At 35.5% G+C, this 17056-nt stretch overlaps 1 protein-coding gene and 1 long non-coding RNA gene across 6 annotated transcripts in view; both read left to right on the top strand.

Annotated features, from left to right (window-relative positions):
* Window positions 1–772: 772 nt before the first annotated feature.
* On the top strand, window positions 773–5539 carry LOC138695321 (uncharacterized). Of its 3 annotated transcripts, none has more exons than XR_011331131.1 (3): window positions 773–993; window positions 2428–2509; window positions 5249–5539. It is a non-coding gene; the product is annotated as an uncharacterized lncRNA (long non-coding RNA). The 3 variants fall into 3 exon arrangements; XR_011331130.1 differs by having other exon boundaries at window positions 773–1256; XR_011331129.1 differs by lacking the exon at window positions 773–993 and having other exon boundaries at window positions 1264–2509.
* Window positions 5540–11009: 5470 nt separating this feature from the next.
* The window catches only part of LOC138694817 (G-protein coupled receptor Mth2-like), a 148592-nt gene continuing 142545 nt past the window's right edge, over window positions 11010–17056 (top strand). For 2 of the 3 annotated variants that reach the window (XM_069818914.1, XM_069818916.1), the window contains exon 1: window positions 11250–12044. In XM_069818914.1, the coding sequence (XP_069675015.1) occupies window positions 12021–12044 (24 nt within the window). In that variant the 5' untranslated portion in view covers window positions 11250–12020. Of the gene's footprint in view, window positions 11203–11249; window positions 12045–17056 lie in introns of those variants that run through there. The other variant, XM_069818913.1, reaches the window with a different exon arrangement.

The raw sequence follows: 17056 nt of genomic DNA, 5'->3' as shown, positions 1-17056 counted from the left end.
CTAACATTTGAAGATTCACAAATATATCTAGAGTTGAATAACACTTGTAATCAAGATGGATTGAAATGTAAAGCTATAAAGGCGACCTCTTCACTGAATCTATCGGCATGCGTCAGGGTAGAGCGATGTGCTTAAGCTCTTCATTCAATTTAGAGTGAGGAGTATGGTATAAAGCCCTAACCTAACTAGATCACCTAGAATAGCTGGATACCTTCTGAAGACGAAATTCTTTTAACCTACTCTGTAATAAGATTAATTTTTTACACAAATTAATCTCAACGAAGATGAGGTAAGATTTGGAATATGAATTCCATTAAATCACAGAAGGTATCCATACACATTGAATTGACGCATGCAATGGATTCGTCCCCTAGGAATCGAGAGAAGCAGTTCTGATCGTAAACATAATGGAAGTACAAGTAAATATTGAGTAAATATAATGAAAGAAGCTTTAACAATATTGATATATTCTTAGTATTGACACTTAACAAATACATGCATTTTATTTCAATGTTAATACAATGAAACTATTGAGTATTTAAATATAAATACAATTTAATTGTAATGTTAAAGTAATGAAGTAATTTAGTTGTGATAATGGTGAACAATGAGTGTTGTGATAAATGGTGCATATTATGTTTACGATCGTGTTAGAAGGCTGTGGATCTCGCCCGGCTGATTGGCTGCCGGTAGCGGTGAGCGGAGCCATCTTCCGACCTCGCATGTGTGTGTCGCGCCTTATTTCGTGCGTCGCGTCGTTACTCGTTAGTTATGAAATGCCCCGTAGGTAGGAGAGGGAGGCGTGCGCAGACACATGTCCAGGTGTGAGGAGAAACTACGTGAGCCATCAAGCCAATTTCTTCCAAATCTATAAAAAAAAATATATAGTGTAGTGGCGGACCATTATTAACTTTCCCCTTCATGATCCTGTGACTCAACGTGTCGAAGGGGTGGCAACAAGGAAATGTGCCGGAATTGCGAAATTTGATATTGGTTGGTTAATACTTCATGGAATTCTTTCCGAAAGGATTTTATAAAACTTGAATCTTTCCAATAAAGAACTTGAACTTGATTTGATGTTCAGGATGTAACTGAATAAAATTTGACAATCTGAAAATTGTAAATGTGGAAGTGCAAGATTTGATGGCTGGAAGAGTTCTTGGTTTCAATGAAGATATCAATGCGAATACTTGCATAAATTATCAAGTGCTAAATATCAATTTCAACTGCTACTTAAGAGAAGATAATTAAATACGGTGAAAAATAGGTGTATTTTCAAATTTTTTGTTTTAAAGTAGATGGAAATTTAATGTGCATTTTCTGGCTTTCTCAGTCGCTGTGACGTCATTTTTAAAGCTCTGGCGCACAGTTTTTTTAAAGACTCTGAACTTTGACAGCAATTTCCCATATTCCATTTAATTTTACTTCAAGACATTGATACGTGAAACATATTGCATGCAATTTAATGTCCATTTGTGGCCTTGTCAGCTGCTGTAGCATTTTATAGCTGTCGTCCACAGGGCTTTTAAATATGACTAAACTTTGATTTTAATTTTCCGTAATTTTAATTTATTTTTATTAAACAATTTTATGTTTGGAAGTATTAATGAGACATAAATATTCGGTACATATTCTTTAGGCTATTAGGAAACTTCTCTGGAATAGAATGCTTTTGATGCATTTGAAAAATAAGCCTAAATTTCTGTGAAAGTATCTATAAAATTAATTGTTAATGTAAATTTTTGAAAATCAATATCAAAATTTTGCTGAAACATTTTAAAGAGCATGCTTTTGGAAGTAAAATGTTGTAGACAATTTTTGAACTTCTTTTAAAATTGCTAAGATGTATCCATTTTAGTAAATTACGGTTTTCTGGCATTTTATTTTTAATTTGGACCACATTTTTTTTTAAATTTCAAGTTGTAACAATGATATTACTACATACAAAAAATCAGAATTGTGTGTAAACTGAAAAAAAAAATCAAATTTCGCCGTCTTCTCCCTTTGACTAATTACTCGAAACACTTGCGCGAGTGTTTTGTTAAATGCGGTTTTTTTATCCGATATTTGATCTGGTTCTTACTGTGGATAAAAAGAGAAATGAATTTTCTCTTAAAATTAGCGTTCTGAGGCACATTTTCTTGGCGAAACAGGATCGATCTAATCAGTGCTTTAATTCTGGAGGAAAAGGTGGTGAAACTGTAGAATATATTGTAGCAGACGGAGAAATGACTACCGTCTAGTGCATAGGAATTTTGTCGTTTTTTAACCTTTTTGCCCATCTTTGTCTTTAAAGGACTAAGAGGAGTTAAAAAAAAAATTAAAAATGAAATTTTTTTCCCGGCGCGTTCCACCCAGAAAAAAGCACTGGATCTAATCATTGTGAACTTTTATTGGAAAGTTGTGCTTATTTCTTTATCTTTTCAGGTGTTTAAGATTGGCGTTACGTTGTACTGAGGGATGCAGTGGGACATGAGGTGTAAGCTACAGATGTGCCGTAACTACCCAGGTACTAAACAGTTTAAGAGGATCATACAGAAGCGGTGCTGCAGATTGTAAACCTTTCACAAAATTTTAAAAATCTCTAAGATAATACAGTGGATCTTTTTCACTTTTTGTACACAAATAAGTGGTATTTGGGCCTCGAATTTGGCATCAACAAATTTATAATTATCATATTAGTTTATTATTTTTATTTACACAATTTAAAGGAAACGATCTGCTGCTACATAAGAGGAAAAACACCATCTCCTCAACCACTTGTCAGATTCTAAGTTTCTTTACATTTCTGACTCCATAAATGCAGAGGATGAACTACAGTGGTCTGTTTTCAAGTTTATAAACTACATTTTTTATTTTGTCATAAGGAAAGTAATTTTTATTTCACATTGTTTAGTTAAAATTTATGAAATTATGCTTATATCTCTGAAAGTAATTCATCCTCTACAATTTAAGTTGCTATAGATTTTCTCCAAATTTGAACCAATTTGGACAATCATTAGTTAGAGATTTCATGTTTTTAGTTTGAAAAGTAGCAAGTGATGTTTTATCTTATTTTGTGGCACTTTCAACGTTACAATACTCATTTCGTAGAGCTTTTCGATTGAAACTTTTTATGAAAGTTTGGTGATGGAAATTGTCATCAATGTGTTAAGTGTATTTCCAGTTAAAAATCTTGAATGATAATTAAAGGAACATATAAATTGCAATGAAATTGTGAACATTAGGAAATACGTCGACACATGGTGATTTTTATCCTAACTCATCCTATTAGCTGTCGCATTACTGTAAAAATTCTTTGTGAATGAATACTATAACGAGAGAAAAAGCATAGGTAGCTACGAACGACAGATTATTGAAAATTTCCGATAAGAGTATCGGATTATATTCGTGTTCTTCATACCGTAGAAGGCAACGTGGAGAGGTTACTTACTGGCTTTTAAGGAACCCGGAGGTTTATTGCCTCTGTCACATAAGCCCAACATCCTGAGCAAGATTAATCCAGTCTATCATATCCCACCTCCCTCAAATCCATTTTAATATCTTTCCATCTATGTCTCGGCCTCCCCAAAGATCTTTTTTCTCCCCCGGCCTCCCAACTAACACTATACGCATTTCTGGATTCGCCCATACGTGCTACATGCCCTGCCCATCTCAAACGTCTGGATTTAATGTTCCTAATTGTCGGGTGAAGAATACAATGCGTGTAGTTCTGTTGCGTAACGTTCTCCAATCTCCTGTAACTTCATTCCTCTTAGCCCCAAATATTTTCCTAAGCACCTTATTCTCAAACACCCTTAATCTATGTTCCTCTCTCAAAGTGAGAGTCCAAGTTTCACAACCATACAGAACAATCTGTAATATACCTGTTTAATAAATTCTAACTTTCAGCTTTTTTGAGAACAGACTAGATGACAAAAGCTTCTCAACCGAATAATAACAGGCATTTCCCATATTTATTCTGAGTTTAATTTCCTCCCGAGTGTCATATTTGTTACTGTTGCTCCCAGGTATTTGAATTTTTCCACCTCTTCAAAGGATAAATTTCCAATTTTTATATTTCCATTTCGTACAATATCCTCGTCACTAGGCATAATCATATACTTTGTCTCTTCGGGATTTACATACTTCCAAACCTATCTCTTTACTTGCTTCAAGTAAAATTCCCGTATTTTCCCTAATCGTTCGTGTTTTTCCTCCTAACATACGTCATCCGCATAGACAAGAAGCTGATGTAACCCGTTAAATTCCAAACCCTCTGTTATCCTGGACTTTCCTAATGGCATACTCTAGAGCAAAGTTAAAAAGTAAAGGTGATAGTGCATGTCCTTGCTTTAGCCCACAGTGAATTGGAAACGCATCTGACAAACTGACCTATACGGACCCTGCTGTACGTTTCACCGATACACATTTTAATTAATCGAACTAGTTTCTTGGTAATACCAAATTCAATAATAGGAAAAAAGACCTTTGGGGAGACCGAGACTAGATGGAAGGATAATATTAAAATGAATTTATCTAAGTATTTGAAGCCGTGCACTTGCTGTACTGCCTCATTTAGAATACGCACGTTTATCTTCTACAAAAAATCTTATTTACTTATTGGCTTTTAAGGAACCCGGAGATTCATTGCCGCCCTCACATAAGCCCGCCATTGATCCCTATCCTGAGCAAGATTAATCCAGTCTTTACCATCATATCCCACCTCCCTCAAATCCATTTTAATATCTTCCCATCTATGTCTCGGCCTCCTCAAAGGTCTTTTTCCCCTCCGGTCTCTCAACTAACACTCTATAGGCATTTCTGGATTTGCTCATACGTGCTACACGCCCTGCCCATCTCAAGCGTCTGGATTTAATGTTCCTAATTGTCAGGTGAAGAATGCAATGCGTGCAGTTCTGTGTTGTGCAACTTTCTCCATTCTCCTGTAACTTCATCCTTCTTAGCCCCAAATATTTTCCTAAGAACCTTATTCTCAAACACCCTTAATCTCACAAAAATCTTAGTGTTTAATTATTTCAATGTATTCATTTGCGCCTTTCAGTCGGAGGGGGGGGGGTAAATGAAACGGGAGTTACACTCAAAAAGGAATATCAGGTGCCATAAACTGACAGTTAAATTCTTTCGTATACTAATATTTAGTTTATTCCAATGCTGATTTCTTGCTGGAAACTTCGTATGTCTAATTCTTCTTAATGGCAAAAACTAGTTTACTTAAAGGAATCTAACATCATTAATCTGATTTCAGGAGACTTTCGAGATTCCTGTTCCTAGACAACCAGGGGATGAAAATGGGCCAGGAAGTTGGAAGCTCGTACCAGCAAGTTCGTTTTTCCCGTGAATGTGGAACGAAGCTTGAAATAAGAGCAGTGCGAGGTTGTTACTGTAAGTGTAACAAGGCAGTGTTCCACTTCGTGGAATTATGTGAAGTGAGGACGCAGTGAACATACAATTGTAATGTAACTGGAGAAAAATTGTAACATGCTCATGTAGGGTTTTAATTTTATTTTAAGAAAATAAAGTCGTCCTATTTAAGAAATTAATCTTGATTTTGTTTTTGTGTATGGAGGTAAATCTAGTTGCCCAGAATCTGTATATATGCCTAAAATTTAGACAAAGTGAAATACTGACGTGCTGACTAGCTCTGATTTTTAGGCCCTTGGAAAACCAAAATGTGCACCTAAATCGTTCTCTAAAATTCTTCGTAGATATCTAAAAATGACATTTATGAACCTCTAATGTTGGTCCACTCAAACTAAAAGTGTAATTAACGAGTATTATGGATTAGACGGTATAGTGACAAAGGTAAGCTTATTGTAAGGCATTGTGGTGGTTACTCTTAATTTTTGCAAAGTTAAAGCAGGAATAATTAGGACTATCAAATTTATTTCATCGGCTTCATTGTTCCATGGTTGCTCATACACTTGTTAATATTAAAATTTAATTTACCAATGAATATACAATTAATATTCAAGTGGCATTGAAATACGTAGTTCTTCTGAACCATTTTATAAATGGGAGATCTTTCCAATGATAACAGAAGTAACGGGTGTATACTTAAAACTAGTAACACTTGTGCTGATTTCTTCAAGGATAAGTTTATTCTCCTAATCACATTCCTACCTTCTGTTGTACTCAACAACCAGATACTTTTCAGGAATGTCTTCAGTCTTACAACCAATTAGTCTTTGAATCAAACCCACTCAGTGATGCTAAAGACTTTCATTGCTACACGAAAAAAAATCAGAAATTAAAAAAAAAAGGGCAGTTTTAAGTTCTTCGTTGACTTTTTAGAGAATCCGCAGGTTCATTGCAGTCCTCACATAAGCTCGCCATCGGTTCCTATCCTTGGTAAGATTAATCCAGTCTCACCATATCCCACTTCCCTCAAATCCATTTTAATATTACCCTAGTCTACATCTCTGCATCCCCACCCCCCCCCCCAAAAGTATTTTTTCCTTCGTACTCCCAATTAACACTATATGCATTTCTGGATTCGTCCATACGTGCATTTTTATACTCTAAAAACTTTAAAATCACAATGTAGGAAATAGGAATTTTAGGCACATTTACATGAAACGAGAAGATCTTTAAAACTAGTTTTATTTTACTCCTATAAAAATAGGCATTTAATATAAATTCAGAAGTACATTACCTATTCCTTCTTACAGATGGGAATGCAATTGCTTTCGGCATAGTATTCCACAACATCAATCCTACTGCAGGAGTTCAAGAAATTTCAGAACTGTATGCATGTTCCTGAGAAGTTAGTAGTATTTATTTATTAAACCTGATGGAGATAAGGCCGTCAGGCCTTCTCTGACCCTCTACCAGGAGATTCCAACTATAATATGAAGAATAAAATTACAATTAGTATTAAATTTACAATTACAATAAAAATCAAAGTACGAAAAGATTACCTGACTAATTAAAGCTAGATAATTTATCATAGAAAAACAAAGAATATCTTATATTTACTGAATTGCAAATTAAACATAGAATAACAAAATTGTATAGTGATGAAATCACTGGATATTGAAATATTTTGTGATAGATTAAGGAAACTATTTACAAGAAACAAATTACTGACAAAGTGCCTAGTAAGTTTTCGTTTGAATTCAATTTTATTTCGACAGTCCCTGATGCTAGCAGGTAGCGAATTCGAGTCTTGGCAGGGCTATTGTGAAAGAGGATGAGTATGAGGAGGTGCGATGGGATGGTATTGTTAGTATTGTTTCATGACGAGAGCGTGTGTTCAGATTATGGTGGGAAGAAAGGTAAGTGAAGCGAGATGACAGGTACGAAGGAATAGAAGAGTTCAAGATTTCGAAGAGAAAGAGAAGTGAATGTAAATTTATTTTCTTATCTAGTTTAAGCCAACCTATTGCTTCCAGGGATGGGGTAATATGATCATATTTACGAACATTGCTTACAAAACGTACACACAAGTTATGAGCACGTTGAAGTTTCGTTTTGTTGTCGCTGGAGAGGTCAGTCAGTAAAATGTCAGCATAGTCAAAATAGGGAAATACAAGCGTCTGGACAAGGGACTTTTTTAAGCAAGAGGGGAGATGAACATTTATCCTTTTTAGCACATGGATAATAGAATACACTTTTCTGCAGGTTTCTGTGATTTGCACCCGGTAAAATTTCAACGAGCAGTTTTGTCCTTATGGCTTTTAAGGAACATGGAGATTTATTGCCACCCTCACCCATAAGCCCACCATCGGTCCCTACCCTATGCAAGATTAATCCAGTCTCTATCATAGCCCACCTCCCTCAAATCCATTTTAATATTATCCTCCTATCTACGTATGTCTCCCCAAAGGTCTTTCCCTCCGGCCTTCCAATTATTCCTATATGCATTTCTGGATTCGCGCCCACGTGCTACATGCCCTGCCTATTTAAAACGTCTGGATTTAATTTTCCCTATATTTAAAAATTAGCAAAAGCTGTTAATTCCGAGAATTACGCACTATTCAAACATCATTATTGCAATATTAGGAAGCGTGAGAATTGCAGATTAGATTTCAATCTAGTGAATAAGTGATGGCAGTCTAGTAGCTACTAGAATAGAAGGCCCTATCATGAGTACGCACTGATTCTCTAGAAGAGAATTAACGGTGAAGTGCTCTTAAGGAAGACTCCACTGAAAATCATGAAAATTTTCCAAATTTTTTAGCTATTTCACTTATTCATAATTTATATTTTCATACCCCAAATGGATTCAGCTCAATTCTGATGATAAATACTCGTATGTTTACACCTTTTAAATTAAGGCTGGAAGGGGGCGTGGAATTTAAAGAGCTGTCAAAATTGTTTTTCATCGAAGAATTCTTTTTTAAAATTTCTGATTACAAATCTAGTAACTTTTTGTTGGCTCCCTGAAGTTACTAGATGAATGTAGCGGAGGAGAATATTAATTTACATAAATATTCATTTAATTTTCAAATCTATTTTTCTGTGTTCATTTTTGTTGATTCAACACCACCTTTCTTATGCCAAATATTAATCAATCTGGATGAAATTTTTACTGCAAGCATTTATGAGGTAGCTGCATGTTTCTATGCATTTTTTTGGTGAGAAATGCTGCTAGTTTATTTTATTAATATTTTTCTTTTTCTTTTGGGGTATAAAAATATAAATTCTGAATAAGTGAAATAGATAAAAAACGTTCCGGTGAATTTCAATGTTGTGAAGGCCATAACTCGGAAATAAAGCATTTCCGGACACATGTTGTAATGAACTATTTTGATTGTCTACATGTGGGAAATACATACCTGAAATTATGCCCCGTATTTTTTAAACACCCTGTATAGTATGTTACTGAAAGCTATAAAACTTACGTAAGATAATAATATTATTAAAAATCAAGTATTTTTATAGTTATTAATCAAGTGGGGTTGGGTCTTTTTCATATATTTAATGGCGGTGTGGTGTAGATATTTATATGAGTGGTTCTCTTCAGTATTGGCTCGAGAGAGAGTATATTTCATTATTATGGAAGCAAATAACTTTCAGAATGTCTGGTATTCTTCATTGAAAATAAATCTGAAAAATGTTTATTTGAACGTCTAATGAACTTAGTTTGCAGCATTTGCTGCACAAGCCACTAGTCAAATATATTATCACCATTACACATTACGCATTGACTACTTCATAGTAGTCGTGATAATATTCAGTGAGGATGGCGAGACCTCATATAATGAATATTTGATGTAAATCAAATATAGTTTTGTTTGCAATTAATTTAATCTTGAATCTGAATTGAGAAACCAAGTAGATTTTCCATATATCCTGATGAAAAGTAGCATAATAAGTATGAGTGAAATTAGTTTAACAAGTAAAATATTAAGAAAGTTGGAAACAAAGTACAATCATTCTTTTTCCATTATAACATAACAAAACTACTGTAGTATTCAGAACACAACAGTTTGGTGTCAGAGAAGCAACATGGCACAACATTAGTATTGTACAGGGACATCATTTTATTTTTACTTCAATTTTTCTTGTACCTGAGTTTTTGAATGTACTTCACTCCCACCCCCTCTACTAGTAAACTTCCAACCGTTCTCCACACAGAACCGAGGCAGCGTATGCAGTAGGCCTACTAAGTTAATGAGTATAGTAAGTTCCAGAAATATGTTCGCGTTTTCCAGTGACGAAAGAGCTTTCAATATTGACTCATATTTTCGCACAGGGACTGTCGTCCGTTTGCCTACGTCGCATCCCGGTTTCCCCCACCCGCTTCTGTTTGCCCCTCTGTAAAGTCTAGTAGCTGGGCTGTCTTAGCTCTTTTCTGAAAACATTTATTTCTGTTAGGAATTGCACGACTACGTAATATTATACAATTGTTTAAAATAACTTAACTTAAATAAAAGGGCCTCGTTAAGTAATTATCTCGTGATTTCCCCCCCCCTTTCTACGACCCTGACACAAAACCACTTGAACGGACAGTAGATAGCATTTCTGAGTAATTTTATTTTTTCGGATTAAGTTTACAGTACGTAAGGTACTCTTTTATAGAGTAGGTACAGAATTATTTCAACATGAGTTACTCGTACGAAGGACGAAACTGGTAATTGGAATTAGGTACAATAGTCTATAGTGCGATAATATGCACAAAAGAACTGAAGCCTGTATCGAAATGAACGGCCACCATTTTAAAAAATGTGTTTAAATATCCATATTGCGACATTTCCTTGTTTACATAAATGGATGAACTATTTTTCTTTCTCTCTTATACCTAGTAGAGTGATTTGTATTTTACGCCAGTATCATCGAACTCCAGTCTTAGAAGGGGGAGCAAGCGGTGTTTCCGGTTCTAGACCTTTAATCCAAAGATATAGACAGGTTAATATTAAAAATGTTAGTAAAAATAAAATAATGTCCCTGTATAAATGTTGATAGTATGGCATTATTATTAAAATTCGATGTTTGTGCAATAATTTTGTGGAAAATCGGATAATTTTTTGGACTACAATTCCATAATTTTGTGTTTGAAGGTTGACAATGCTGATTGATCCATTCCGTGTCCGGTCATCGAAAAGCCGGGTACTATATATATATATATATATATATATATATATATATATATATATATATATATAAACTGATTGTGAGTTAAATTGTGAACAATACAGAAAGTTAATGCTCTTGTGTCCAAGCATGCGAGGCAGAAAAAATGTAAACAGGAAAACAAGACAGAATGGAAAGTGGACGATACTACGAGAAAGCGTGTGTAAAGGTGTGAAATAATTTTCAGTTAATGTTTTCCATTCTTCGGGATTGACGTTTACGTGAAATCAAAACAGTTGATGCTTTCTACACAAGCTGTAGACATAAATAACATGTGTGTAACAGAAGTCTTTAAAATACAGCCATGTGTTCGGGCACAAGCTTGTGCGCTGCTATGAGTCATCTGTTTCTCTTCGTAGGGGAAAAAAATGACGCACTTTGCCATCTTTGGGTACGACTGCAGTACGAAATAAACTGGAAGTGGCAGTCACATACAAGTTCGCTTTGTGCGCTTTTTTTTTTTATTTTTTAGGAAATGTATCCTGTATGTGTCAACCGTTTGTAATACATGGTCAGCGTGCTGAATTATTCGACGTGATGAACAATTGACAGTCACGAGGAAACAAAACGCTGTTTGTTACATCAATGCCAGGAGCAGTGAGACCCTGTTACCACCGTTGCTATGTATGTGGAATTGCAGTATTGTTTTGTTTCATCAGTGTTTGTAAATAACTGCAGAGCGTTTCCAGTCCAATCTGAAAGACAGAAAGAGTCGAAAGGGAGCTTGAATTTATTTTTATCCAAGGCCGAATACCGCGGCGAGGGTTTTGCAGTTCGCTTTTCGGTACTTATACAGGAAAAGGTGATTCTATTGGTAAACGGAACATAACTTAGTTATACGGTATACATTTTTAGTATTTGACGTTCTATTCTTTTCTGTAGACTCGTGGACAGCAGAAGTTCGACTTTCAGAAGTTTAACTACGATCGCTGAGCTTAAACAATGAATGACCTGTAAACTTCTCTAAAAAGTCAGATGTGTTTAATTAGAGGCTATATTTGCAGCAACTATGACCTTGACGTCTTGGCAATGAAGTATTCCTATTTTTTTTTATCGTTTTATGTCGTTGATTAGAACTAGAGCGTGTTTCTGCTGAAATAGCTGTGTTCCACTTTAGTGGGTTGGGAAGTTCAAGTGTGACCGCTCACAGCGCCTTCTTTATGAGAATCTTTTGTGCGACTTAGTTGTGGAAGATACGCAGGAAGCCAACAGTTAAGAGCTGTGAAGTGTGGGACTTTTTGCGAGTGTATGTGAGGCAATAAGGAATTACTGCCAATATTGACCTTTCCAATATGAGGTTAGGCTTGAGTGATAAGTGTGCATCTTGAGAGTTAGTGAATATGTTCGTTACAAACGAGTGTTGATTCAGAGATGTACTTATAATTGCGTGTTATGCAGTGTTTGTACTGCGTTCAGGGGTCTTCAATTTCTGGACTTCATTAATGATTCATTACACACATATAAAGGCAAGTATCACGTTAATATTTCAGTGTAGCATAGTTTTCTTTACTATAACGTCGATTTACTTTTAAAATCTCGTAACTACATTTGAGGAAATAGTACAGGAGAGCAAAATAACGTGTTATTCATTTTATAACCCATCTAACAAGTGTTAAGATTTTGTTATTTATAAAATACACAAATATGTAGGTTCACGAGGTGTTACCAGCGGATGAATTTTGAAAATATAAACAGATTTCCACATTCGGAAAAAAGTGGTCTTACGGGGTTTTAGAAGTAAGCCGACGATTGAAACTTCGATATCCTCCCACACCACATACTGGACTGATGTCTGATTTGCGTTGGATTATTTCATGATGAAATAAAAATGAGAGATGATGGAATAACCACAAATATAGGCCTACATGCGGAACTTGTTAAGTATTAAATAATTATTCCGTAAGATACACAAACATTTTCATTCGGCCTACTTGCTTATAAAAATACATTTGCTTTCTGTATTTTTCAAAATAATGTTTATGCTCCAGATTAATTTTCATTTTTTTTATTTATGTAACAATGAATCAAACACAAAAGGTACAGGTTCAATATGTATGCGCCACTAGAAAACATTTCTAAAATACCTTGAAAAGCGCTAGGATTTATGTTATGGAGTAGTGGAAATTGGATGTGATTAGTACGAGAGCAGTATGCCCACCCAGCTCGTCCCAAATACGTATCTCACTTATATACGAAATTCGCCGCTGCGTGAATGTAGAAGACCGCCACATTTCCTTAATGTGACGTAATATATGAGGAAGAAAATGATGGGATTTTTGTGTTACCAACTTTGGAGAATGGCGTGCGCGGGATGTGATATGAACCTAACCTCTTACATAATACTACACAGGCCTTACTTATGACTTTTAAGGAACCCGGAGGTTCATTGCCGCCCTCGCATAAGCCAGCCATCGGAACGAATTTTTCTCCTCTAATAACCATTGTTACCATAACAGATATATTCTGTAGGACAAAAAATAATCTTTGCGTAAAATACTTGGAGCTAAGAAGGATGAAGTTACAGGAGAATGGAGAAAGTTAAACAAAGCAAAATTTCACGCAATGTATTCTTCACCTAACATAATTAGGAACATTAAATCCAGACATTTGAGATGGGCAGGGCATATAGCACGTATGGATGAACTAAAAAATGCAAGTAGTTTGTTAGTTGGGAGACCTGAAGGAAAAAAGATCTTTGGCGAGGCCGAGATGTAGCTGGGAGGATAATATTAAAATGGATTTAAGGGAGATGGGATATGATGCTAGGGACTGGGTTATTGTTGCTCAGGATAGGGACCGACGGCGGGCTTATGTGAATGCGGCAATGAACCTCCGGGTTCTTTAAAAGCCATTTGTATGTATATCTTGTTCTTTATATCCTTGATAAAGCTAGTGATTATATTTACTATGCCATACCCCGTTTTTCGTTTGTTGGATCATATACAGAGCGTTCGGATCGTGTATGACAAACATTCTCATGGGGGCAGATAAAGAAGTTAAATTTATTTGTTCTGCCATGTTAAGAATGTCAAAACAAGTGCTTATACAAATTTTGGCCACTCCACCGCAATTACGAGGCCATCCAGAAAGTGATTTTCACGGGGCCGTTTACAGAAAAAAGCACAATTTCAAGGAAAGATGTATTGAAACATATAGCAATTGTTGCTATTTTTCAACATGTTCCCCACTGGAATTGAGACATTTTTCATACCATAGGATCAGTTTTTGTATCCTAGAAGTCTGCTGCCTGGCGTCCGAACCGATGTGACAAATGTCTCACAAACTTAGGGCTTACGTTTATGCTCTAACAATAAATATGAAGCAGTTTGAGACAAATTATTTAAATATCCTTATGCGTTAATTAAAAATTGCCTAAACATAAGGTATATTTTATTCCAAGAATAAACTCGGAAAGGGCTGATGTTTGCAATTCTTATCTAGCTGTTTCGTATTAAAACAAGAAAAAAAGAAAAAGAAAAAAAAAACAAGGAAACCTCCATTTCCAAGTTACCATTGAATAATGTTATTTAATGTATTTGTATAGGCCTACGTACGTTTTGAATTTAATTAAATATTACAGTATATTCGTGCATATATTCGATACGGTGACATGATATCTCACCTATAGATGGCATAACAGTGAACTACGTACAGATATCGCCATGTAATTTGTCCGCAAGGTGCGCAGATGGTGGAGAGAGGACGGGCGGGCGGAGCTTACAGCCTGATCAGCCGCATGTGAGCTACTGTTCTCCAACCAGGAGATCAACCGTGAAAGGAATGCGCTTACTATTGCGTCATCTATTGGAGCGAAGTAGATAGATAATATTACCGTTATAACTTCAGTTTAAAAAAAAAACATGAGCTCTCCTACATATGTTATTTCCTGTATGGAGGGATTAAAAGACCAGGGGCCATATTCATAGACATTCTTAGCGCCGGCTTCCGGTGGATGATCAGCGAACTAACGTTTTTCGTATACATAAACCAGTGTTAGCGATATGATATAATATGAATCCTGCACAAGTAATCAGTCGATAGCTGGGGCTAGTTTAGCACGCTCGTAGCGCGGGCTAGCGAAATGTCTATGCATAGCACCCCAGGAGATTAACCGTGATCTAATTTTGTAACTAGGGTAGTATAAATATGTGTGTATCAGTGTTATCATTTGTGCTTTGAGAGCTAGCCAATGGAGATACGTGTACCCACGTGTGTGACCTTATGACATCTTATGACATCAACATTCATTCATAGCATAACCCCGCTGCGTCTCATTCCCCTGAGACTTTCTCCTGGTTGGAGTACAGTAAGCGTATCTGAGCGGCTGGGAGCAGTATCGGGGAGAGCAGTGTAGAAAGGGGAAGACTCTCGTCACGTGATCTGAAGGTAGGAGTGGCTGACCAGAAATTGGTTTCTGCGTTGCGGACAAATTAAATGGCGACATCTCTAACAGTCTTCTTCAATATAACAAAGTATTATTAACAAATTGTACGAAAACTCTTAAACCATAAAAGCTAGTTAAAATCTGAATAAAACTCTTAAAAGCTCGTGTTTACTTACACATTCCATTCGCAGTATGTGTAAATACAATCTGGGCATGGCAAGCGATTGAAGCTGGGGAGTGAGCGAAAATTGTTGCATGTTTTCAGTAGTTTCACGTAAGAATGTGTAAAATATTATTGTTGTTGTTGTTTAGTTAACTGTCCGAAGACAGGTTGGGATCTCATAAGTGACACCAATAAGGCGTCACTCATGAGGCAACTAAGTCGAGAGATAATGGAGTAGGATGGCCAGTTCCTTTCCCCCTCCATTTCATACATCGCTGACTGGTAACACATTTCACTAATCAGACTTAGATGTAAGCAAGTAATGTGTAACATATTATGGAATGAAATAAATTAGATACATACATAGAAAGTTCCTTACGGCCTATTTAAATTTACATGATTGGATATAAGTCCATCGAATCTTGGCGTCTCTTGGTGATGTATGTATGTATGTATGTATGTATGTATGTATGTATGTATGTATGTATGTATGTATGTATGTATGTATGTATTTATTTACACTGCAAGTGGGCATGCACCCGGTGGCAGTGGTATACACAATATAAACAATACACTATAAAGAAATGATAAGCAATACACAATACAATTATACAATACACAATAGGCCTACAATTTTATACACAATACAATAAGAATACACAATATAATTTCACACAATAATAATAAAACATAAATAATATACCTAATTTTACATTACAACCTACATTATTATGTATAGGCCCTACATAAGTTTCAATAGTCTTTCACTTTATTCTCATCTCACTCACTGTAGTGGCACTATGACGCATTTCACTGACACTTTAGCACACATTTCACTGACACTCTGTAACACATTTCACTGACATTATAGAACACATTTCATCGACGCTATAAATTATCACTGATCGGAACTATTCACTGCACTGTAAAACCATAACTTCACTGACTCACCTCACTTCACTGATACAACAGTTCAAATAAGTCAAATAATTACACCCTTATGCATACTGTACTTATAAGCAGAACTACATTTAAACTAAACATTTCTAGCCTAAGACCCTCTTACACTAGCCATATGACGCCAATTCAAACCAAGGAAGTAACTCGTCAGGCTAAATAAATACATGTCACCTTAAAAAATTAAATGTTAAATGTCGCCTTAATTTTAATTTGCACTTTATACACAACTTTTTAAATTATTCTTGAATCTCCTTAAGGAAGGACAGCCCTCAAAGACCCCTCGGTAAGGGGATATTCACAGCGGATTTTTGATAGATTGCGCTAGTTTCCTCCTAAAATATATCTATTTAAATGTGACTTAAACCTAAGGGCAATACAAGCACCCAGGCCATACATACCAAGAAACAATTCCTAACAAAAAAATGTTCTCAATATTTACGACGTTATGCTCCAGCGTTTTATTTTATGTCTAGCCCAGGCTCATAGACAAATACAGTATTATTCAACGTTAAACATTTATTAAAAGATTACAAATTGTTTTCTCTATATCCTTAGAGTTTTACTTACAAGTTTCGTTACGTATACTCTTACAAAAAAAAAAAAGACTTCGGTTGTCTCGCAAGAGCTTAAGTTCACACGTGAACGACTTTCTTATTTATTTATACCTTATTTATTTATTTATTTATTTATTTATTTATTTATTTATTTAACTAGCTAGCTAGCTAGTGAGTACAAATTAAAATTATAAAACAAAAATGTTTCTAGCCACTACCGTACGGTGCGGTGTGTCTTAGCCAATAATATAATACGACTCCTCTCTGTTTTTCATTTGTTTTGTATGTCTGTTACTTTTTCTCTCTGTTTATACAGCAAGTATTATAACTTATAACTAATCAATAACAACGTTCACCACTGTAGAGTAACGGTTAGCACGTCTGATCGTGAAACGAGCGTGCCCGGGTTCAAATACT

This window comes from Periplaneta americana, chromosome 2 (assembly GCF_040183065.1).
Source record: "Periplaneta americana isolate PAMFEO1 chromosome 2, P.americana_PAMFEO1_priV1, whole genome shotgun sequence".
NCBI classification, from domain to species: Eukaryota; Metazoa; Arthropoda; class Insecta; order Blattodea; family Blattidae; genus Periplaneta; species Periplaneta americana.
Note: the sequence above shows the minus strand (reverse complement) of the source record. Positions and strands in the feature narration are given on the sequence as shown.